The 25,327-nt window shown below is 45.3% G+C and overlaps 2 protein-coding genes across 2 annotated transcripts in view; both read left to right on the forward strand.

Moving 5' to 3' along the window:
• The first annotated feature begins 21,448 nt into the window (after window positions 1-21,448).
• Window positions 21,449-23,055, forward strand: LOC121837509. The gene is made up of 4 exons (XM_042293110.1): window positions 21,449-21,583; window positions 21,878-22,012; window positions 22,090-22,257; window positions 22,606-23,055. Exons 1-4 carry the CDS (start codon window positions 21,449-21,451, stop codon window positions 22,900-22,902), a joined length of 735 nt encoding a protein of 244 aa, XP_042149044.1. The 3' UTR covers window positions 22,903-23,055.
• Window positions 23,056-23,151: 96 nt separating this feature from the next.
• The window catches only part of LOC115319610, a 38,264-nt gene continuing 36,088 nt past the window's right edge, over window positions 23,152-25,327 (forward strand). The window contains exon 1 of the mRNA XM_042293085.1: window positions 23,152-23,161. Within this exon, the coding sequence (XP_042149019.1) occupies window positions 23,152-23,161 (10 nt within the window). The remainder of the gene's footprint in view (window positions 23,162-25,327) is intronic.

The following is a 25,327-nucleotide window of genomic DNA, read 5'->3' on the forward strand; positions in this document are numbered from 1 at the left end:
CCAAGCGGACACGAGAAACAGGGAGGAACGAAACGTTTTTCTCCTTCTCCAGACAGACGGGACCAAGCTTTCGCCCTCTCGACTCATCTTCTTTCGGTTTCGTTTTTCGAGCACGTCGCGCACGTTGTTTAATAAATAGCTGTTGAGTTGATTGAGCTTCAGCGGCAGCAAGGGCCGCCTGTAATTCCGTCTTCTAGTCTAAACGTGCAGAACATTTCGGTCACATTGACGTTTTTATCACTAATTTTATCAAACGAGCAAACGAAGCCGCTAGAAACAGCGAAGTTCCGGAGCAGTGCGGCAGTGCCAGCAGTGCGGCAGTGCCAGCGGGATGGCCGACTCGATTGCGGGACTCGCGCGGCACGGAACTGCAGTCACTACAGTAGATAACCACGCGGAACTGCGTCGACGTTTTCGACGTTATGGAAACCGCAGGAACTGCGTCCAAGACAGGCAGGTTTTGCTGCCGGCTGCCTGGGTGCCTTCCGTCCTGAGTTCGGTTCTGTTTTCCGATGCCGAGTGCAACCGGCGTTCAACGTGGTTCTGTATTTGTGCGTGTCAGCAACATAGCTGCAACATCGTGATGGCAGTGTTGTGGGTTGTGAACAGAAGACTGGAATTATCGCCGATGTGACCGTGTGTTCGCGTATCAGTGGTGTAACAGCAAGATGAGATCGTGAGCTGTCGGGCATTGATGCCGTTGGTCGGGCCGTGATCGGGGGGGGGGGGGGGGGGGGGGCTTGGTGTCGCAGGCTGACATTCCGCTTTACATTAAAAAGTTTCATACCACTTGAGGGATTACGTGCAATCGATCAACGTGGGGATAGTCATGTTGGAACGCTGGTCTGAACAGTAGAAGCTCCTATCGCTATCGTACAGTGGCGAATGTGACTGTCGGAATTGTCTTTTCCCCGAGAGCGATTGAGCTCTGGGGCAAAGACTGAACAGTACGAAATCGTGACGGAAAGTACGTATATTTACAGTATGGAACTTCGGCATTAAAAAACAATGGTAGGTAAAATCGGGAAAAAAAAACTACCCTTTATTTTGCAGTTCAAATATACTACGGTTCCTGGAGAAACTGCCCTAGAAGTGGCGCGCTGGGTTGAGCGCCAGAAGTTTTCGGGCTCGCCACGGCGTAGCTCCGTACACTTAACACCTGCCGAAAGTCGCGGCTTTGACTGCATTCAAGTTGATCGAAAAGCGATTTCTCAGCCCGTGAAGCAACACTTCCAGCTGAGTGAATATCCGCTCTACAGAGATGAATTCAAGACGGCAATTGCAGCTTTGCGCGAACAGCACAAATAGAAAAACCAATAGAAATACAGGCTACGACGTGCCGTGTGGGGAAACCAACTCATGGCTTGGAACCGCATTGGAGCGGCTTGATTAATTGGCTTTCAAATAATTACGGCATGATCGAGCGTTTACTTTTTAATAAGGGATTAATCCCTTGAGCCATTCAAAATACTCTCAGAGGTATGACATTGCTGGGAAAAAATCAACATGCTGGGAGTATCTTTTATTGCTTAGGGGGTCACCGAAAAGTTCCGTCCGTTCAAAACGACCAGTATAAAGGACGGAAACGCAGAGCACGGGTGTAGTGCTCGGTTTAGTGTGGTGCTCTGTTGTATTGATATTTGTGTGTGCCTTGTGTGTGCCGTGTATGTGCTCAATGTATGTTCATCTGATTTTAGCAGTATGCGTGATGCAAGGAGGTGGCGTGATATGTGTATAGTAGAGGATCCCCAAGCGCAGTAGTGACCTAAGAAGAGCTAATTATTTTTTGTAGAACATGAATTGGGCGGTACCTAGCGCCACCTAGCCTAGCTACTTGCAATTACTCTGCTTGACCCCGCCATCTGGTGGCTAGCGAATTCACCTTACGCGCTACGCAATAAACAGCGGCTTCGAGTTTGTTCTTTCGAGAGCGGCTTTTGGTTTCGCGGGTTGAGTTTGCCCTTGTCCGTGATGTACGGTTGACGAAGGAACTGTGACTCCAGGAATACCAAAGGTAGGTAAGACGCAAAGTGCGCGAAGTAACTGGGTATCGGTTGTCTCCGTTTAATATCGCAGTGCTGTCGACGAGAAGACTCAGTAACTGCTTTCGAAACGCAAGTTTCTGTACCTGTGGGGGGAATCTGGCTTCGGAAATAAACACAGTTTGTGGAAAGCTCGTGTTACGCTTTTGTTTACTGCTGCTCTCGTCTTGTACAAGAGACGTAGCGTCCTCGTCAAGCGTTATTGGGCTCGATTTGGTCGATTCGGGGCCGCCATATTGAGATGCAAGCGACGGAGGAAGTTTGCTCCCCTGCTTCAGGGACGAAGTTTCTCCCTTTCTAAAGGAACATAGGTTACAAGACCGTTCCTCCCCTAAGGGAGGACTATCCATACCCTTTTTTCTAAGAGTGTTCTTGGTCAGCTGCGCTCGCGGCAATATCACTCGGCAGAGTCGGCACGGAATCTGCATGCGAAGAGGTGCAGAAAAGTCAGAGAGACATTTCGTCTGCTATGGGAGTACCGACGGCCGGGATCGTCAGATACATAACTAGAAATGCCATTTCGCGTCCTGAAATAAGACTCGGGTTCAGTCCGGTGGCTGCTGGGCTTCGCGACGGCCCGTCGCCCTGTCGGCAGAGGAAGGCCGGGGCTGGCCGGAACACAGAAGTTCGCAACGTTCGGTGCCCGGACGTGTCTTCCTCACTGGCGCCGTCCGGAGCCCATGGAAAAAGCGGGTTGAGCGAGCTCTCTGGTGTATAGACTGCCGCCTTGTCTCCGATTTCGAACAAAGCAGCGCGCTCTCTCCGCAAACGCACAACAGCAACAAAAGCATATAGCGCGCTCCTCCGGTCGCACTGCATGGAGACGCGTGTTCTCGGCGCTCCACCCGCACCGCATGGTTTGGCCTTCGACCGCCGCCTCGACGCCCGATGTGAACCCGTTTTTCATCGGAGAGCGTTTCCCGCCGTCGGCGGATCAACGTTTTGTGAATTTCTAGACATCTTTTCGCTCCGATGTTCGTTGAATTACTTCGCGGTGTATGGCGGTGTGAGACTCCTGACGAAGTATAAGTACACGTTCATCACGATCTCGCGCCCGACGCTCAAGCGCGAGACACATGCGCGAAAAATCCATCCGATCCGACGTCCGATCCGGCAGTGCGACTGCCTGATCCGAAATATTTGGTCGCTTCAGGCGTCGGATCGGCGATCCGACGTGCGTCCAACGTGCCAGATAGTTTCGCACGGCGGACGGATTGTCGGATGCGTCCAGCCAAGGACAGCGCAGCTAGCGCCAACGTCATGATGACGCACTGAGTCTGGCGGGACGAAGCGAACGCGATAACGGGACAGGCGAGGGGAAGCCGGAAGCGTGGATCCCGCTGACCCATTCGAGAAAGATGGCTTCGGCAAAGAATGCACGCGCTAACGAGAACGAGCTTCTAACTTCGCTCGTGTGAGCTAAACCGTCAATCTGGGACCAGAGATCTGTGAACGCGGACCTCCGCTGGACTGCTTGGATCTCCTGGGCGGAGCCGAACGGATAGTCGTGTCGCATGCAAGTTCGGAAGCGTGTGTCTCAAACTGTCGCGTGCGGCGATTCGGAGCGGCGTTCGGACTGTCGGATCGGACGTCGGATCGGACGATTCTGCCGTCCATGTGTCTCGCGCTTCAAACGTGCCTTTCTTCTGATGTTGCGTTGTCGGTGGAAATTAGGAAAACAAAAAAACAAAGCATGTCCAGCAACTTGGCAAGGAAACCGTCGAACTTAAAGCCCACTATTCAGCCGCTAAAAACACAAAATCACGCAAAAAAAAACAAAAAAAAAACGGAGTAAAAACGTGTATTTATTCATTGAAGAACCTGGGACGTCATTTGCTTCATTTATATTTTGATATTTAGTTCTTAGCAGGACACAACTGGAAAATTGTGCAATGTTTGCACATAAAAAAGTATTTCTAAAATTTTACTTCTGCGAACTACTTTGTGGTGCGTTGTGCGAAACGTCCCAAGACTCGCGTGAAGCTTATTACGATGGTTTCCGCGCTTTTTATATGTTACTACGTAGAGCTTACACGTCGGTTGCCATTCAAGTATGTTTAGAACGGCCTTCGATACGGGCCGTGCAACTTGTAGCCTTGACGAGAATAATTTGAACATCGAAACGACTGCAGTTGAAAGCTCTATTTTATAAGTTACTCCGGTTTAGAAGTTACATTATAACTTACCGAGATTATAGTGTAATCGTTCCAATCACAGCTCGGCGTTCTGAAATCCCCCGCGCTCTCTCGTCTTTTCCTCTCTCTTACTTTCTCAACGCATATACAGTCGCAATGGTAAAAAGAGAAAAAACAAAAACAAAAACGGTGTGGATGTTTTGAAAACGTCCAAACGGGAATGGGTCGGAAATACGAATGGGAGGTGTTGCGATACACCCGAGGGGGAGTATTTTTGACTGCCACCGCGAAGGTACGGAACGAACGTCGCCATTGCAGCGCTGAAAAGATGGCGGCACGCGATCGCAGTGGCCCCCATTTGGGCAAGAGACGTGACCCAGGATCTGGCTTTTGGGGGTCGTGACGGGATCCGCCCAAAGGGAGGCTCTCCCCTAAGGGGACGAAACGGAGCCAGGGCACACAAAGTCACTCCACAAGGGACCTGTGGGAGGTGACAAGCGCCGATCGAGGCGCCCCGAGGAAAAACCCTCGCAACCCGGAGACGGGTCGTCTTAGGTGTGCCGCATTTGAGACCCGGGTCGTCCTTTTCCAGGGGCACGCGCGGTAGTCGTCGCTGCACAGTTAGACGGCACGAGTGACACAAGTCGAAGGTGGCCCTCCGTTTCTCGGGGCACGGCGACGCAACGAGCCGGCTGACGGGGAGGAGACTCCGGGGGGACACTGTACGAAAGGCGAGGACCTCGCTCGCAAGAATGACCAAGGTCAAATGCGGCTGTTCGAGCAAGCGGGCCGCCGTGTGGCGGCGGGAAACGGCGTTAGGCCTAGCGGACCCGCTTCCGCGTGCTGCGGGAATGATCGGCCTTCCGCTCGCCGCGGTCGACTTTCGATCGGCGGGAACCGGGCGGCATTCTCTACGCCTCCACCTGGAAGTTGCCGAGTCACTTTGGGTTCCGGCAACGGCATTTGCGGACCGGAACCGTCTTCGAAGCGAAGGTTTTCGGAGCGAGCTCCTGCACGTGCCTCGAAGGAGCAACGTCCGGCCGGCCATTCCCCCTCAAAATCAGCTGCAAACAGCTCTTCTGAGGCCACGGGGGTCAACCCGCGCAGCGCAGACGTTGCTGCACCTCCCGACCGCCGGACCCGAGGTGCAGCAAGGTCGTCGACGCGCCGACTGCGAGTCCAGGGCACCGAACGCGGAGACACCCGGCTACGGAGGCGTGCTGCATGCAAGAGCAATGGCCGCCACCCGCGCACAGCCTTCGACGAGTCGGGTCTTCCCGGTTCTCCCAGCACCGGGGCGACCCAAGCTGTGCCTCCCAACGCGGGCCAGGAACCCGACGCGGCCTCCGACAGCGTCACCCGAGCGGACGCCGAGCGCCGAAGCGAGCCGCCGCAAAAAAGGAGCAGCCGCCTCGAGCGAGCGGCCGCGCGCCGTCCCCGCCGCCATGTTGGAACGAGGCGCCGCCACATCAGCTCGCCGACAGGGGCCTCCAGAAATCACTCGTAACTCGGCGCCCGCTCGTCGCAGCGACGCGCCGTTTGCGGCACCATCCGAGCCACGAGTCCGGGCACTAGCACTCACCGTTGGACGAGTCGACGCTGTCCCCGAAGCGGTCCAAATCGCCGGTCATAGACGAAACCAGGCGGCGGCGAGACGCTCGACGCGACGCCTGAGCCGGAGGCGCCGAAGCCGTCGAGGAGGAAGCCGCCGCACAGCCGTCTGCGTCGGGGTCCAGGGAGAGCCTCCGGAGCGGGCGGCGGAGGGTAGCTCATTGCGGGTTCCTGATTGGCCGGGGCGGGTCACGTGGACCCTTCCCGGGTAGCCTTTATCGGTGCCCTCCAGCAAATGGGAGCGAAGCGGCCCTGGCTGCCCCCGCTCCCGCGGACGCTAATGGCGACGCCGCGCTGCACTCCCGGAGAGGGGAGCGAGGTCACCCGCTCCGCGCGTACTTTTATTTATGTCTCTATTTGCGGCCGGAACGAGGACGCGTCGGAGTTCATTAGTGCCGCGCGTCGACGCGGTCGGGAGCGCGATTACGCCGTCTCCGGTCGGAGGTGTGCGCGGGTGCGCGACGAGGACGCATTGTCGGTCGGCCGGTGACCCACTCGCGCCGGTGACGGATTGAGCGCGCCTTTGTTGTTTCGCTTGTTCGCGGCGCGTATACTAACGAAGCCGCTTGCGCCGTTTACCTACGCTCTAAAAATGGTCACGCATAGCAAGCGTGACGCAAAGCGATTTTTTGCACGCTTGTTCTAAGCGGGGTGTTTTTCAACGCTTAGAATTCACGCTGCCTAAGCGTGAACTGCGCATATGTTTAACGCTTGCAGGCGTGACGCAAAGCGATTTTTTACACGCTTGTTCTAAGCGTGCTGTTTTTCAACGCTTAGAATTCACGCTCCCTAAGCGTGAACTGTGCTATGTTTTAACGCTTGGCAGGCGTGAGGGGGCCCTTGCGTTTACACGCTTATTACAGAGTGCGTTTTCTCCACACTTAGATAATGGCGCCTACTAGGCGTGTGAAATGCGCGTTGCGGTGGAGACCTCTGGCCGTGGGCATTCCGCTTTCTCACATTTAATATATCATCCCAATAACTAAGATTATTGGGACGACATACTAAATGCGAGAAAGCCCAATGTCAGCGGCCAGAGGTTTCAACCACGACGCACATTTCACGTGCCTAGAAGGCGTCATTATTTGAGAGTGGAGAAAACACACGCCGTAATCAGCGTATGAACACACGGGCCCCCATGCATCATATTGTTATCGGATATCGCTATAGGAGCTCAGAAACAATCTACTAAATCTCTCTAATTACTCCTTTAGGCGAATTGAGTAGTGCAAGAAAGATAAACGTGCTACTTTATGTATAATTACGCACATATACGAATCGGAGTTGTGAATCATGTTACGCCTGGTACATTGCGCTAAGTAGCTGCAAGCTGTTCACAGCTGTGCATCTTGTATAAAGTTTTAGGAAATTTATTTTTGGCGTCTAAAAACCCCAAAAAAAGAGAGAGAGAGAGAGAGATCCCGTTAGGTTCTAGTTACAAGAAGGAACAGTCGAAAAGGAACTAAATAGTAAAAGGCAAACAAATTCAGCTTCGGGTCTCAACTCTTTATTTGAAAATCTTTTTTTTTTTTTTTGTACAGATAAGCCATTAAAAAAGTATAATGCCCACTAACTGCTAAGAACTGCCACAACTATGAGCATAATGAAACAAATATGAATGAATGTCAATATTTGTCATTATGAATTAATGTCAATATTTGTCAATATGAATGGATGTCATTTTTAGCGGATTTGAATCAGGATATATTTTTTCAGTAACTGTTAGAAAAATATCAATATATAATTCATTGCCATATGTTTTGCAGCTACGCAGTGATAATTGTGTGGTGTCATACTTTGCGGGTCGGTTTGTATAACATACAACAATTGGTATATTAGAAAAATTGTGCTTTGTGGCAAGTCTGTGATTTTCTAAAAGAAGTTAACCACAGAATAAGAAGGATTTTTTTCCTTCTAAAAATAGTTCGTAGCGAGACACAACCAGTTTAAACAACGTCATCACTTCGCTAACAAAGGTCAAACTGGCTTAAATATTAAATGAGTTCAAATGAGCAAAGTGTTACGAAAGTCAACATTTGCTAATAAAAATTGAATTGGCGTAATGACTAGATTTAGTTTTGGAGCATTCGACCACGTGGCACTTGCCATTTTTTTCTACATATCATAGATTTTTCAATATTAAGGGCGGCTCTTTCATTCACTTCCTAAAGAGATTAATATTTTGATGTACATAACTCCCCTCCAACCATTCCTCAAAAACCAGAACGAAAAAAAAAAAAAAACAACTTTGTGCGAGCAAAAAGTGCAACTTTGAGAGAAGATCACGCAACATTTTCTGGGCCCACGCTACCTCAGACCTGCTTGCTGGTTTCACTACTCTCTGTAAAAAAAACCAAGCAGCTGCCCAAATGCTGCTGGGTATGTTACGTTTCTTTAAGTAGTAAACACAGAGGCATAGCACCAGCGCTTTCTCGAGAGACGTGTCTGGTTGCAGCTCGATTTCATTTCGTGGTTCGTGGACGCAGATTAGCCGTCTTGTTTCGCCCCACACAATGCAGGGTCCCAGAATATCCGTCGGTGCAACCTGTTGACAATAAGATTAAGATATTATGGCCTAAAAAAACTTAGTATTACAAAGATGAGTATAAACACTTGAACGTTCACATTGTCCACGTTGCACTAACTGAAGCGCTCATAACAGACTGTTCTTAGTTCGTAAAGCTGTGTAAACAAACTCGCCCGACTACCTCAACTACGCCCCAACATGCACGATTCATTCCTTCACCTTCCCGAACAAACAACATTTGTTTCAGTTACGCGCTCAATCACAAGCAGCAAAAACTGTTTCGTAGATGTGGCAGTTATGCTCAAAAGCACAACGCTTCAAGAAAAACAACACAATGGAGATTGTGCTACTTGATACTTGCGCTTTCACAACAAAAGAAAAAAAAAAAACAGCGGATTAAGACAGTAATGGGGGACAAACGAAAACAGGGTTCTTACCCAAATATTGCAGTCTTCCATGAATAGCTGGCGAACGGCCGCAGTAAAGGCACCAGCCAAATGGGAAGCTCTTTCCTTGGCTGGCCATTCAAGTCCGTCTCCCGCATGAATTCGGGGCACTCGCACTCGCTATGTTTGCAGCGACCCCGCGGCACTCCACGCACGGGAAGTGCGGTAAACATGGCACATTGTGCCCGAACTCACGCGCCGTCTCCCGCTAAATCTCACAAGTCGCAGTCAGTCAAGCTGATCCAGCCACCAGCCACAGCCACAAACAAGGCGTGTCGGGAACTGACTGAGCAAGCCAGGGAGCAACGGGAACACCACAACGGCTTTCTCGCTTTTCCCGCCAAAAAGAGGACGCATGCGCCCTCTGTGCATCCAGGAAAAGAGAAAAAAAAAAGCTGACATCAACAAAAAATTAATAAAAAAGCACGCGCAAGTGGATCTTCAGGAGGGTCAACCCATTCGGATATATATTAGCGTGACGATGAATGGAGGCGCGCGCGTTTCTCCGAAAATCTAAGCGTGTGTTTTGCGGTCGTCACGCTAACGCGGTTGATCACGTCCGAAAAAAAGGCTGAGCGGGATTCCTCGGACTGCTTTAACGCTTGAACACAGAAAACAAACGCTTATTTTCGATCACGTGGTGCTTAAAACGTCATTCCCGTCGTATTGACGTCGGTTCCACGCTTGAAACTCGCGGTTAGCGTGAGGTTCAGCGTGACAGTTTTTAGAGTGTATTGTTGTTTGGACTTAGCTAGGAAATACTAGTAACCCGGTATAAAAAGAAAATGAACCAAGAGCGCAAAGTGTGCTGCGATTTACCGCGACAGCTCTTGCGTTGTTAAAAGATGTGCCTTATGAAGAGAGGGCAAAATAACCTTTAAAAAGGTAATTAAATTACATTGTAAACTACTTTTTGAAAACTGCTAAAATTTAATTAATTTTCGCTATGCATTACCGCCGACTGAAAGTGATGATGTTACATTGCAATTACTCCCCAAAAGTAACGAAGTTTCCTTGACATTAATTTTCAATACCTTGGGGTAGTAATTCGTGCTTACTTCATTTAAAGTAGATGTACCAAACATATGATCTTCCAGTTTACACCGCAACAACCTTATAGGACTGAAAATGAACTATATATACTGAACAGTTGTGCTGCTGGCACACACGACATAAGTGTTAAACATGACGAATAACTTCTTGATTTGTGACTCAAAGAGGGTCGACTGACCGGTTTCGCTCTGCACTCAACGGTGAAGGTCCTTAGTTAAAGGGTGATTTGTTTCTGTCTTCCTGATTTAGAATAAGTTATTGTCAGTGTCAGTAAGTGAAGCCGGGCCATGGGAGCTCGTTCTGACAAGAATTCGTCACATGAAACGTTTTCCTTCCGCCTCGACTCAATCTAATTCTATTCTTCCAAGAGCACTACTTGACGCATTCCCGGTCATTCCTGTCAAGGAATACTGTTCTCAAACACCCGAAGAGCCCAAGTTATTGCACGTCCTCAAACAGGGGGCTGGATATTTGTTAGGCGGAAGCGTCCTCAGTTAAAGAAAGGGATGGCGCGAGCTTCCTAAAATATATCCTTTCGCAACCATCGGGTCGCTCCGCTTCTTTCAGCCCTGTCATGGGCTGAAAATATGAAAATATTTATGACAATTTAAAATCTCGCTGTTACGTAACTGATAGCAAGGTCAGCATTATAAGAATCAATAATAGAAGGTAAGTCATCGTTCTTGTTCATGACGCTTCTAATGTTAGTAAAAATAACAGGAATAATATTAGTAGAAGTGATAACATCACAGCTTCCACCCCTCGCTGCATGTTATTGCGGAGTTTGATTGGGATTAGAGGCGTTATGTGGAGGCAAATTAAAGTGTGGTAGAGAAGTTGAACGAGAGTTGGAAGCTTCGGTATTATGTTGAAATGAAGTGTGCTCTGGCTTTCGGGAGTTAAATACAATAACAAAGTCAGTGGCAGGTACATAGACATAGCATTTGTTTCCAGTGAGTAACTTGTCAAATCGCAGTTTAAAAGGCTGTCCCCCTGTCCTCGCAAACTGGAGCAGTTTACGCCGAGCGAGACGCACCGAGGGGATAAAATCTTCACTTATTGAGAAGATTTGAAAGCACCGCCTCTTTGTCTTTGTAAGAAGCCATTTTAACAATAATTGGGCGACGCCGTTGCTGATTGAACTGGCCAAGGCGAATTAGCTCTTTCGATACATGACACGGGAAGTTGTAAACCTAATCTTTCGAGGCATACATCAAGGACAGCCTTTTCGGATTGTACCAAAGTCTCTCTCTCAGTATCGCAGATGCCAAAGAAAAGAAGGTTAGCCCGGCGCGCTCTGCTCTGCAGCGTCATCATAGCGTGTTCTTACACTCTTATCTACGTCCTGGATAATGGCCTGGGTACAAGCGGTACTCCTCAATGTCCCGCCTACGACACGGGATATAAGCAGCCCTGTGACGAAAACTATCCGTGACGCCTCTGGAAGCGGCCCAAAAAGATCGAAGTACCACCTGTAAACGGCCCTAACCCGCCCGAACGTCTTTATGCGGCTCACTTGACAGCCGCCGAAGCTCACCGTCCTGCTTAAAGAAAAGAAAGCGCGAATGAAGCACAAAAGCCCGTAAAAGCCGCGTGTCTCCGCGTCTCCCACTCACCGCTGTCGGCGGCGGGGCGCACGGCGACGGCGCACACTTGAGAAAGAGAAAGGGTTCGAGCCCCATTTCCTCTCTCAAGTCCCTTTCTCTCTCTCTCTGAAAAGTTGAAAACAAAAACAAGAAATTTTTTGCGAGTCCTATTGCGCATGCTCAGCCCGCGCAAAAGGCAAGCCTTGGCCGGTAGTCGCGCGAAATTGCATTGTCGTCGTCGCGTTCTCTTGTGCGCGCAAGCCACAAGTTCAAAAAGGAAAGTTGGTTTGAAATCTGCGGCGGTGATGTATTCATCGCAAGACATCAAAGGTGTGTTGCGAGGTCAATGCCACGCAAGCAACTGCGAGTGCGATGGCTACAGCAGGGCCCTCGACAACTGCAGCCAACCTGTGGCTCCTCACCAAGCGACGTGGTGCGTTTACTGCGGCCACAGCCCTGTACAGCACGCACGGATTAGTAAGTGCCGCTTTTATTTCATGTTTTTGTGCGTGTGTGTGTGTGTGTCAGTCGAGGGGCACGCGAGTTCGGAACACCGTTGAGTACCCGACCGCTTCGGTATGCCCTTGTCCGTGGTAATAACGTTGCGTTGTTCCGTGTGACGCTGCCGAGACGTATGCCGTTATTGCACTTATATAGTTTTAGTTACCCGTAGGGGGAGGCACTCACTTGATCGAATGACGTTTTAGCGAACGCCCACGTTTCACCGAATGACACTTTAGCGAACAGTCAGACGCCACGAAGCGGCGTTTTCGGGTGGGCCAAATGGGTTCACAATTTTGTAATGAGCCGCCGCAGACTGTCGCCGCGAAGCCGAAGCGGCGTAACCCTTACAAAAACGGGTCTCAACATTCTTTTTAATTTTTTTAGACTTCTTATTGACTTTCCGCGATCCTACTGAATTCCTTTATAAACGCACTTTGTTTTGACTATTGTCAAAAAACTTTCAAAAGAAAAAATATTGAATTTTTTTGTAGACTTATTTATAAAAAAATTAAAAAGAACTTGTAAAGATGTTTTTCTATAGGATATTTTCTAAAAAAATTCAAAAGGAAAAACAATAGATTTTGTTTTGTAGACTTATTTATAAAAAAATTAAAAAGAACTTGTAAAGACGTTTTTCTGTAGATTATTTTCTAAAAAAATTCAAAAGGAAAAACAATAGATTTTGTTTTGTAGACTTATTTATAAAAAAAAATAAAAAGAAGTTGTAACAACGTTTTCTGTAGGTTATTTTCCAAAAAAGAAAAAGAAAACCTATTGACATTATTTCTCTATAATATTTTATAAAAAGAGACATTTTTTATTATTTTATTTGGTCTGCGGTCGTGTGCGGGGTACGATATGACTGATGTTTTTGTTTTTTTTTTACTTTTTATTGAAAATGTGTTGACTTCTTGTTCACTTTGATTACTTTATTTCGACTGACTTCCTGTTGACATGGTCAACAAAAAGTTTGTTGATTTTGCGTTGAAACTTTTTTTATGATTTTCTATTGACTTTCTATTAACTCTACGCTGGAACTTTTTTCTGTAGACTTCCTGTTGAAAGTGTTATCAGAAATACTGCAGGCGTTCGATTTACTTCGTGTTTAAATTATTCAGTTGACTTTCTGTAGCCAGTGTCAAAAGAAAAGCTACAGACTTTCTGTTGACTTTTTATTGAACATAATACATCTTGACTAAATGTCAAAAGTCACTAAGTTTCTCAATAGTCTCTGACAAGTTGAGAACCATAGGGAGGAGCTTCCGTTCTCCTGCCTCCAGCGCGAGCCTTCTATCCTTGACAACTCTTCGACGTCTCGCGCCCCTCGAGCTCGACTGCGCAGTCAAAGCACGACGGAAGGCATGGGGCGCGGGCTGGAGGGCAGGCGTTCGAAAAACACGCCCTGCCGTTCTCACTTTGTAAATGACAATCGGTGCATTATTGACCCTATTCAACTAGTAAAGAAGAGCAAAATAACTATTTTAAAGTGGAGCAACCGCCTTGACTGGCTTTGTCCCGAGTGGTGCTATGCAGAGAAGCGATAAACATTGGTTCTATGAGCCGTTTTTGTGGATGTTGTTTTAGCGACTACACGAAATTATTATTAGTTGTACCAATGCTTTTTAGTAAGAGATAGAGTCCACGAACTTCGAAACACTGTCTTTCCTTTGATAGACTTTCGAGAAGGAGACCGGAGCCTTGGAAACTTAGTAAGTGCTGAGGTGGTCACCGGCCAAATGATTACCTTCAATATGTAGGCTATATAAGGCTCTGGTGCTGTCAACAGGACTGTGTTTCTGGTGTTGAGTGCTTGATGCTGTTTGTGTTTGTTTACATTGCTTATTTGTGGGATGTGTATGTATCAAAAAGACACTATTTCCTAACGAAATTAAAAAATATATTAAACAATTTAATGTTTTTTTTTAAACGTTAATTTGTGGTTTTGTCAAAAGGAATTCAACAAAATTTATGTAAGAAGGAATTCAAAAGAATGTATGTAAGAAGGAATTCTAAAAGATTTAAGTGGCCAATTTTAACTAGGAGTTAAATAAGTTGTCAAAACAAAGTCTAAAAAACATCAAAAAAGTTTAAAAAGAAATTTAATAGGACTCCAGAAAATTTTCAACAAAAATTCAAAAGAATTTAACTACAGATTTTTGTAAGGGAAAGCGCAGCGCGGCGGACGGGTTAACGCGCGCCCCCGTTATTCGCTAAAACGTCGATTCGCTCAAATGTCGCTGTTCGCTAAAATGTCATTCGCTCATGTGATATGGACTCGATTGCCGCTTGCTGACGCGGGCGTGGATATTTTTGTGGGCTCCCCGCGCCGGGTGCCTGGTAGAGCAGCAGGGGGGGGGGGGGGGGGGATGGTGATGGTGATGGTGGCGGTGGCGGCCCAAAGGATTGCTACCCGTTTTTTACGCGTATTTTTATGTTTGACTGTCTTGTTCACCCACCATTTTCTGTTATCGTCTTCTTTTTTTTTCTTCTTTTTTTCCCTCATTTGGCGGCGGGCTAACAGGCGCATCTGAGTACGGGTCTCAACCTTTCTGTCTAGCCTTGCACGCTGCCGAGTGAGTAACCCAACTGTGCAAATAAAAATTATTATTAATATTATATCCTCTGTGAGTTCGTGCTGTCGGCATCGAGTACTGCATAAAATGACATTACAACAAAAAAACATAGGCACCCAGCACATATAGATACTATGTGCTTGTTGCACCCCCCCCCCCCACCCCCCCCCCCACCCCAAAAAAAAATGTTAAGTTATTTATTTCTCTTTCTGGGTTGAATTTTTTTTTTCTGAGGGGCCGGTATTGTGATGATTTTACACTCGGCCGTCAGTGTCAAGCTTGTTGCACAGCTTTTTAAACTAAAAGTGGAGAAAACATTCCACAAGTGACTTTGTATAACCCCAGACAATTTACAGCCATGTTTATTTCTACAGCTCTTTCTGCCCAAGGGAAACAAGGATGGTGCTAGAGCACCCATTCATTCGTCCCTTTTAGATAATACTGTGGGCTTGGAAATTTAAACAAATGTTTAATGCCAGCTGCTGACCAGGAAGCTAATACTGCCAGTAAAAACATTTGATGTTCTCGTGTGATGCCAGATTCATACCAGTTCCATAAATTGAAGTTATGAAAGTGTCATTTTTGCTGCCATATAGATAAAAAGACCACGTGAGGACAGCATATTGTAGACATTGACAGTATTTATGACTATACGACCTCAACAATGACATTTCTGACTTCATGCAGCTTGATTATTCTCTCTGTTTGCAGGTATATTTGAAGGCGAGTCATGTGATTTGTCTGACAACATGCAAAGGTCTACTTCGCAAGGTGCCAGCATCAGTACCTTTGAGGTCATGAACGACAGCACCTGCTCTGCTGCTGAAATTCTGCTTGGTGAGTACCAACATGCATATGTTGTGGTTAACATGGTTGTTTTGCAATAATTGAATCAACTTCCTGTTCACGTGGTTAAAAAGTCATTCAGGCAACAACTGTCGCCTTGATGACACCGGCAGGATTCCCTTGATTGTACTGTTAACTTCAGCTGTTGGAACAACGAAAGCATGTATGTACATAAATTCATAAACAGCATTGGCACAGTGCACACATTAGTTAAGCATAAAAAATGATTAACACTGCTAGGGATAGCAATTGGAACCTCTCTTAACAGTTTTTCAGGACAGTCAGTAAAGGGCCTTCATCTTGCAATTATAGTTGTAGATATAAAGGGTGGACTAAAATGTTAAGATGAGCTAGTTAATAAGTTTATATGTTCCTGCAAAAAGAAGTCATGGACCGAGAAGGCTTGAAACATTTGTGTATTATTATCCAGCTTGCCTGCACCCCTGTATTAATTGCATCAACATCTTAACCTTAATGTAGGCCTCACACTTGTCGGTCGTAATGCTTGTGGCAGTTGTTGAAACCCGTTTGCTCTACTGACGTCTTAGGGCTCCACTGGAAATGAAGAGGTCCCTGGTTTGAAACCAGGACCAGGCGGATTTTTTCAGCTGCACACCAGTCACCTAGCTGCTGTTGGAGATTTTGCATTTGTCCTTTGTCCCCTCGATCCCCTTCTCCGGGGATAATTTATCGTTTATTCTTATCCAGCTTGCCTGTACCCCTGCATTAATTGCACTGGCATAGAACATTCAACACTGCATGAGTTACGTCTGAAAGGTTATTTTAAAAAAGCCACCTTTTAATAGCTATAAGCACATATTTTTTTACAGAAGTTTGTAGCGACATCAAAACTCCGACATGTCTCAAATATTATTATTCCACTGTCATGTATGTATGCCACTGTCATTTATCAGTCATGTATGGTTGCCCTTAACCAAGACCTAAAAAGCAACTCTTTGTGCAGAGTACATTTTGTAGAAAGCAACAAGGCAGTTAGTGTAAATAACATGCTTTCCATTCAAGTGAAGGCCGCTGGAACTCGCAATACACAGGTGATAGGTTCATAATGAGTGCAATTAGAACAGTTATAATACTTAAGTTATATACTTAAAAAGCGCATGGTCTCAGGCTTGGCCAGTTTGCTGACATGTTTAACACTGCTGTTCTTGTTTTGTGCCTCTGTCAACAATGCTGAAGATCATACAGTGGAAACAACCGATGGGGACGATAACATGGAAGTCACCCTGAGCCCAATTGACACTGCAAACATGGAAGCCGCTCAGAGCCGAAGTGACTCTGCAGACGGGACCAGGACGCCAGCCAGCTTGGAAGGACAGCATGTATGCTCTCAATGTAACTTTTTTTGTGAAGCGTACACTTCATTTGCCACACACATGACGACTTTTCATCGTGGCACTAGTAGTGTCTTTGTGTGTAGTAAGTGCAGCTGCACATTTGCATTTTTGAAGCATTACAAAGAACATTTCAAGATATGCAAAAAGAAAACTTCAGCTTTCTCGAGTGCTAACTGCAGCAACGAAATGGATGATGGAAATCTTTTAGAACTTAGTTGTCCTGAAGGGCAGGATGCCACACAAAGTTCTACTATAGTTGATAGGCTGTCAAGTCTGTGCAGGTGCCTGGAAGGACAGCACAGGTGTCACAAGACAGTCATCGACATTGTTGTTGAGGGAGTTCATGAAATGTTCGCGACAGCTGGAGTGCCTATTAACACCGAACACATAAAAACTGACCGCCTTCGAAAGCAGCACTATCAAAATACAGGTGTCTTTGTGCCTCCTACTCAAGTGAAGCTGCTAGGTAATGCTAAAGCCTGTATTATAAAGCTATCAGATCTTCTTCAAAACCTTTTGAGTCATCCAGAGATTGTTGCCTATGTGAGAAATCCATGCAGACCTCAAAATGATTCTGTCTTGGGGGATTTTTGGGATGGAGCGAGGTTTCATTCACATCCCATTTTTGAAAAGCATCAGAAAAATATCATCTTACTGAATTTATACTACGATGATATTGAACTTGCAAACCCTATCGGCACAAAGAGAGGTAACCTAGGTAAACTTGGTATTTTTTATGTGACACTGTTGAACTTGCCTCCTCATGAACGCTCCAAGCTGAGTAATATCTTCTTGTTGGGAACTGGTCACACAGCAAATTTGAAGAAGTATGATGCACGGCTGAAGTTTTTTGAAGATTTCATAGAAGTGTTGAGAGCGCTGGCCGATGAAGGGTTAGTTTTTGACACAGACAAAGGACCAGAAAGGTTTTTTGGTGCTGTAATGACCTTCACAGGAGACGCTCTTGCTACTCACTCTTTGGCAGGTTTTAAAGAATCGTTTGGCCCAACAGTGTTCCGCTCATGCCGTACTTGTCTTGTACCAACAGCAGACTATGTACAGTACACTCACCATGGACAATGTGTTCTTAGGTCAGAGAGTGATGTCAAGGCACAGGTGCAGAGGCTTAAAGAGAGTACTTGTGTTGCAGAGCGAAAACAGCTTTCAAAGGAATTTGGCATCAATGGAGAGTCCATTCTGACCTTGTTTCCTTTTTTTCTCTTGACCAAAGACATTTTGTATGATCCGATGCACATACTGCTGGAAGGTATTATACCGAAAGAAATTTCTCTTTTTCTTAACATTGCAGTGAGGGAAAGGCATTGGTTTTCACTCAAGGAATTGAACGACGCAATCTCCAATTTTAAGTTTCATCGTGCAGTCAGTAGAAGCGACAAGCCAAGACTGTTCGAATCTGATTTAAAAGTGGTTTCTTCAGCAAGTGCATCCCTTGTGTTGATCCTTCACATCCCTTTGATCCTTGAGGGCTACCTCCCTGAAAATTCTCCACTTCTAAAAAGTCTAGTTCGGTTAGCCCAGATTACACAATTGATTTTGTCAACAGTTTTGACTGCAGAGGCAGTTGGAGACCTTGAAGAATTGGTTGCCAACCACCACGAAACATTTGTTGTGTGTTATGGGAAAAGTGCAGTCTTTCCTAAGCTCCACATGTTGCTTCACGTGGTTGAACAGATAAAAACTCATGGACCGGGGCGGCATCACTGGACCATGCGTATGGAGGCCAAAAATGCTGTTCCAAAATCGAAAAAGATGTTTAATTTTAAGAACATACCATTTTCGGTCAGTGAATTTCTCCAAACTAACATGTCTCACGCTCTTTGGAATTCTGATGGGAGTCCGAAAACTGGACATGCGACTACAAAGCTACCTTCGATTGCTGGTGTGCCTTATACTCTTACTCAAAGCTTTTGTAGTGCTGGACTGCCTGAATGTGGCATAGGGAAGACTGCTCTTGCTATGCCAAAGGTCCTTGTTAAAAATGTGTTACTTAGGGTAGACGATGTTGTTGTCATTGGAGCTGCCAGTGAAGCACCCTGCTTTTGCAAGATACGCGACATAGTTTCGTTTGAAGGTCAGGTCTTCTTGAAGTGCCAGCTCCAGACCACAACTTCCTATATGGAAAGGGCAAATGTTTTTGTTGGAAGTGACACTCTTCATGAGACCATATTTACAGCCGAAAGTTTGCTTCTTCCGTGGCCTGTGTTTTGGTACTGCAAAGAAGGAAGCGTTTATCACATTCCTCAATGTATTTCATCTTGCTCCCACATAGAAGCAGTGTGGTAACTGGTCTTCCTACTTACCGATGGTTTAGTAAGAAAAGGTACCCCTCCATTACCAGTTCACAAAAGAGAACTTAGGGTGTGTATTTAAGCAATTACTTGTACATAGCGGTATTATTGTGCGATGACCTGCGTAGGATGCTTTCACATGCAAATCACATGTATGCTTGTTGTTCTCGTGAATGCACTATTGTATGTCCCTAATTTGTTTCTTGAAGATGAAAAAGAAAAATGCAGTATGTTTTATGCAGGCAAGTTTTAAAAGCAGGCTGTTGTCAGAGAATACCTAATTGTGTTAGGCTGTTAGTTGGTACTGGTCCTCCTGTTGTGACATGTCTCTTTATCACATGTCTACATGGTTTTATAATAAATTTGCATCATTACCGTCTGTCTTAAGTCACTTCGGTTTTTTAGCAACGCACAATAAGGTACTGGTGAAATGCTGTTCTTTTTTAAACCTTATATCTTTATTGTACATAAATTGACAATTAGGACTTTCATATTTTGTTTCTTCATATAGAGAACTCTTCCAAGTATGCACTGGTCTTCTGATAATCTGCTGCCCCAGCTCTCATCAGTGGTTCAGCCATTACTGAAAGGATTGGATATCAGCAAAAAAGACCACCGTCAACACTCCAAGCAGCTCCGCCACGAGCTCATTCATTTTCTTAAGTAAGTATTAAAATTAAACATGATTATATCCTTATTAAAAAATAGTAAGCGCTGTTAATATATTCAAGCAGATCTGCCAGTTTGGAAGATAAATTTATTTTTAGAAGTGGCGCCGTTTACGAAGACTGTTAATGAACAGTAAGGCAGAATGCGGTACAGCTCACCATATAAGGATGCTCTGCTCTTACCAACCGTAGAATACCGTGCATCCGCACTAAGTGCCTACCCCCAAATTATTAAACACATGAAAAAAATATGCACAGTACATATATATATATAAAATTGATAACTTCACATGTGCCCTTCCCCTTTTTTTCGTGATTATCTTCAAATTTTGAGTGGGCATTTGCTCAGTATTTTACGGAATATACCAAAAATATGGCTCAGCTTGTTCTGTTCTATGCTTATTTATTCCACTTCACGAGTTCTATTGCAAAAGACTCTTTACTTATTTCAAAGAGGGCTTGTTTATTTTACTGTACAGCTTCACATGCCCTGTATAGCAGTGGAATTTCAAGCATTTGTTTTGTGCTAGCTTTCTTTCTTTGCCTCGATGTTTGCATTGGCAACATTCAGAGGGGATGTACAGTGTATTCTATACTGATGGCAGCAAAACTCAAATATCCCTTTGTGTTAAAGTTTGAATAATTGTCACCAGGAGGTCAAAATCAATCCAGTCATCTTGGACATCTCTTAAAGCCAATTCATAGCTTTTGGATATAGAACACCGTCCTTTCCTATATCTTCTATTCCTATTGGTCCTCACCGAGAAGATGGCAGAATCGTATTGCTCCTGGCCAGGAGAATGAGGTGGAGTGTTATGCTAATAAGGCTTCTGTCTCAATTATTTTTCAGCGAGAATAAACTAATTCAAGATGGGAATTGTGCCATGCGGCGATGGAAGTACTTTGCATTAGGAGAGTCACTCGCATCAACTCACCCAAACATGCTCTGGGAGGAGGCCCGAAAAGACAAGAAAGGGCGTACTAAGTCCCCGAAGGTAACTTCAATAGCAGTTTCCAAATGAACAATATTCAAAGGTGTTAAGGAACCCTGAAATAATAGCATCAGGCATGAAAAAAAAAAAAAAAAGCTTGTAACTCTAGCGCAATGGGTCGGCGTTCAGTTTTTTCAGCATATGGCGGTTTTGCCCCATATGACGTGATGCGCCCTGCCCCTAATGAAGCAGCGCTGCGTTCAATGCCTACCTTCCTGTCTGCATGGAAGAGGAGCCCCAAATCACAGCCAAGTGATTGGCACTCGTGACGCCCGTGACATTCTGTGGAGCGAATTGTGGTATGCTCGATTCACATACCAAGATGTAAGCAAGAGTCACAAGCTTCCCCTTTCCCTGTTCCACCGTTTTATGGACACCCTTTCATGATACCTTTCAATGTGCTCCACTAGCGAGGTATATATTTGCGAGGGGAATCACCTGAGCTAGTTGGCTGTACGTATTTAATTTTGTGGAACCAGCTGGGAGCTTACAGAAATATAGATATAGGAGAAAAGACACCCAATCGCTCTATATTTCTGTTAAGTTCAGCTGGTTCCACAAAACAAATATTATTGTGCCACAAAATAGTCTACATTGAAGTAATTCACTGGAATCAAACATTTCCTTAAAATGGCCTATAGATTTAAGTCCTGAATTATAAATTGTTGTTTCATTCAATATACTTTTCCTTAAAGTGTTCATTCAATGGATCTTGCTATTTAAGCCAGCCAACTCACACTCTGTTAAATGATTATTATGGTGATTTATGCAATTTCCTTTTATAAAATTTTCAGAGTGTTCATGACCAAGCTGTCTGAGGCAAGACGGCACAGGGCTCACAGGTGGGCAGCTAGAGAGGCTGCTAAGACTCCTGTGGTTCAGAATGCAGTTGTGCCACCAGAACTGGATGCTGAATCTGCATCAAACGAGCTGACAGTAAGTTGCGTATTGAAAACTGTACACATCATGTAGCTACACTCGATATGCTTACTCCCCACTGTGAAAAAGTGTAGGCGTAAAGCAGCATGTTCTATGACACTTGTGGTGCAACTCACTACATCGGCCCATGTATCTGTAGCTTTATGTCAGGCGTTCTTTTCCTGGCCACACGGCATAGAAGCACACTAAGCAGTAGCCTTAACTGCAAGTAGTTAAAAGACACTTGTGAGTCTCGAGACACTTATTTTCTGGAAAGGTGGAAAGAACACTAATAATAATTTATTTCTTTAGGCACTTAGTAAAGCTCTTGGTCCAGCTGGTCCATTCAACAAAGAAAGGCTGTTTTTGCTGCTGCATGCCACGCTCGGGGAACGCAAAACCAGTCCTGTGGCTTGTCTGCCGTGCTACTTTCTTAATGAAGATATTGTGAGTATCTTGGATAATAGTGCATGCTGTTCCAAACGGTGTTGCACTGATTCACACAATGTACTTTCTAATTGCAGATGACTCTAGAGACAGAGCTAAGGTTTGGCGACAACGTGGCTAATCTGTTGCAGAGACTATCGAAGGTTAAGCAACTGGTATCTACTATCTGCAACCGGCAGATGGACTTTGCCGAGATCGACGATTACCTTAGGGGAAGACATGCTAAATGTGCACTCATAACATTGGTAAGCTGGTTGGTGAGCGAGATATTTGTGCAAACAAATCAAAAGATTTGTTGTCATTGGCTATTATTTATGTAGTTTAAAAGGTTCCACTTGATTTGTATAAAGCAGCTGTGAATTTTTTCTGCAAATTCCTTGGTTTTTTGGATGCTTTCACCATCTTAGCACTGGGAACTAGCTAGACAGGCCAAGGGCACAGACAGCTTAAGTTAATTTTTTTTGGAACTGCACTACAAAACCATTGTACAGGCGTACCAGTGAAACCTAAATAGGTGTCCGGGGAAAGTGTTGTACAATGTTATATATGTATAATGTGTAGCATTTTTTCTGAAAAAGGAAACACCTTTTCAGAGCGACGTCTCCGCTGAGGACACAGCATCTCCTGGCCCAAGGATCTTCTGGGGCATATCGACAAAAATCGTCTCTTGTGGAGGGCCTGGCGAAATCATCAAGCTAAATGACGCTACTTTGGAGAAGGCTCTACTCCTTTGCCTAACGGTGTATTATGTCAAGGACATAACATACCCCTCGGCATTTGCGCAAACGTTGGGGCTCGTGCAAAGTGCGATAAGCAATGGTGAAAAATTTCCCCGCTGCTGGGCTAACAGCAAGCTCGTAAAGATTCTCGAGAGCATGAAGGTTACGTAAACGTACATATGTTTACTGCGGCAAAGTCACTGCAGGTGTTATTTCACAGAGGAAGATTATACCTGGCTTTAACGTAAGAAAGTACTCGTTCATCTTACAACGCAAGTGCATAAAAAAGAGTAGTTTTTTTTGCAAATGCACGATTAATGTAACAGCCTGATGACGTACAAATCAAATGCTTGTGCCATTCTTTGCGGATCCCAGTGGTATATGATAACATGTTGCTATGTTGGTATTTATTATACAGTAATGGGCACAAGTAGATGTGTTCGCATTGCTGAACGCTAGCGCAAAACGCAGATAGTGATGCTGTGATATTTTCCAGTAAGAAACTGAATACAGCAGCTCCTGATCTCTTTTTTTTTAATTTAATACTGTAATACAGTTTGTGTGACTTGCATAACTTACCTACATTCGGTCACATTTATTTCAGTAAAAAAAGTAATAAGTACTTTGTTTAACAGTAATAAATATTCTTAGGAATGCAGAATCTTGATCTCACTGTATTCTTTGTTGAAAAGTGCTTGGGTACAGCTATTCGATGCTTCGTACAGCGAAAAAGGGCTAACTGTGATAGTAGTGTGAGTTCTTAATGTGTTCGCTCGTTTGAATTTCAATAAATGGATTATACACCCTTCAACAGACTGTGTGGGCTGTGCTAACAATTACTTAACTTAATACTTTACTGCTATAAGCAACTTAAAAGCAAAAAAAAAAAAAAAATGACGAAGAAGAGACATATACCACGAACTGGTGCTAACTTTCAACGGATTTAATCAAGCCTGTCAAACCCAGCGCGATAGTCTATTCTGTATGGGATGCATTTATCAAGAAAGGTTGACGTGATAGACAAGACTTCACAGATGCGCGCTGGGTTTGACTGACTTTATTAAATCAGTTGAAAGTTAGTGCCAGTCCGTGTTGTGCGTGTCTCGTCCTTACTTTTTTTTTTGCTCTTTTTATTTTTTTAGATCTTAATGAACCAACTAGCCCAAACCAAAGCTTCAATTCAGCAAATACTTTATTGCGCTTTAAAGAAAAAAATGAATATGGTGGGCGTGCCGCTTAGAGGAAAACAATTTTGTCTTGAAATCAGCTGTTCTTTTTTTGTGTGTAATGGAAGCTAATACACACTAAAAAAGTTTGTGCGTCTACTTTCACGCACAACACCCTCGGAGAGCCAATCACCACAACTTACGGAGGCTGCTCAGCGAGTGACAATGCCGAAACATATGTTTAGACCAAAAAAACGCAGTCTGAGTTGTGACATTAAGCAATGCAAAATGTCACGCTTGCATTGCTTAATGTCACAACTCGGACTGCCTCCTTTGGTGTCAACACATGTTTCGGCATCGTCATTCGCTGAGCTGCCTCCGTAAGTTGATTGGCTCTTCCAGTGTTGTGCGGGAAAGTAGAGGCACGGGCTTTTTTTAGAGTGTAATGCATAATTCCTGACACTTTTTAATGAAACTCATTGATGCTGTTAGCAGAAATTGAAAAATCACGTTCCCGATAATCCTGCATGTGCCTAACGCTACATCGCATACTCAAGGGCGCTAGTTATTTGGCTCTATAGCATGTTACACTCGGGTATTTAATAAGCTCACATTTTGAAGGCTGGGAATATACCATATACGTTTCTGGAGCATCAACAAAGGTATACGGCGAAAACGTCCTTGTGTCGCTCGCCAAGGGAAGGGCGCCCGTGCACAACCAATTATATATCTACAGTTATCCGAATAGCCTGCAGAACAAGGTGGTTTGTGCGTTGGGTTACGTTCCGATTCCGCGATTGTTTCTTTTAGCGTGCCAGAAACGGTTTATATTTTGCGAGACTATGCTTTTGTCACTCTTTCAATGTCTGGTTACTGTTATAGGGAGTATTCACTGGACGCCATATTTGTGGGTGCTGTTTAGAGCGCATGCTCAGAACGAGCTCATATCAATAGGCTGCTAAGACCGGCACTCTTGATGGTGCGGAATGCACGTTGCAAAAGAACTGCGGAAGCTCGCAGTCAGCACGCGCTCAGCATTCGCGCACACCGATATGGCCGCCAGTGAATACTCCCTATAATGCTTTTTCGCAACACCACTCGTGCAAGATGTCTCCCATTGATAGGCACTTGTCAAACCAATGTATAAAATTCCCCCATCGGTCGACGAGTTTAGCAAGCAATTCTTGTGTATATAAGCATACGACAACGCGAGCACTGTATGTGTGCGGTTGTGGCGTAGCAGCTATGGTGTCTGATTTTCACTTCGCGGGCGCGGGTTCGATTCCCCTCATGTGACGTATGTTGTGTTGCTGAAACTTGTGTTCCAGATCCAGAAACAACTAGTTGGAGTATCATGCCGGCTGTCTATGCCCCCAAGCATGCGGAGAATGGCGCAAAAATGGCGTTGTAGCATAATTTTGCCGCAGTTT

This window comes from Ixodes scapularis, unplaced genomic scaffold (assembly GCF_016920785.2).
Source record: "Ixodes scapularis isolate PalLabHiFi unplaced genomic scaffold, ASM1692078v2 PGA_scaffold44__24_contigs__length_19508400, whole genome shotgun sequence".
Lineage (NCBI taxonomy): Eukaryota > Metazoa > Arthropoda > Arachnida > Ixodida > Ixodidae > Ixodes > Ixodes scapularis.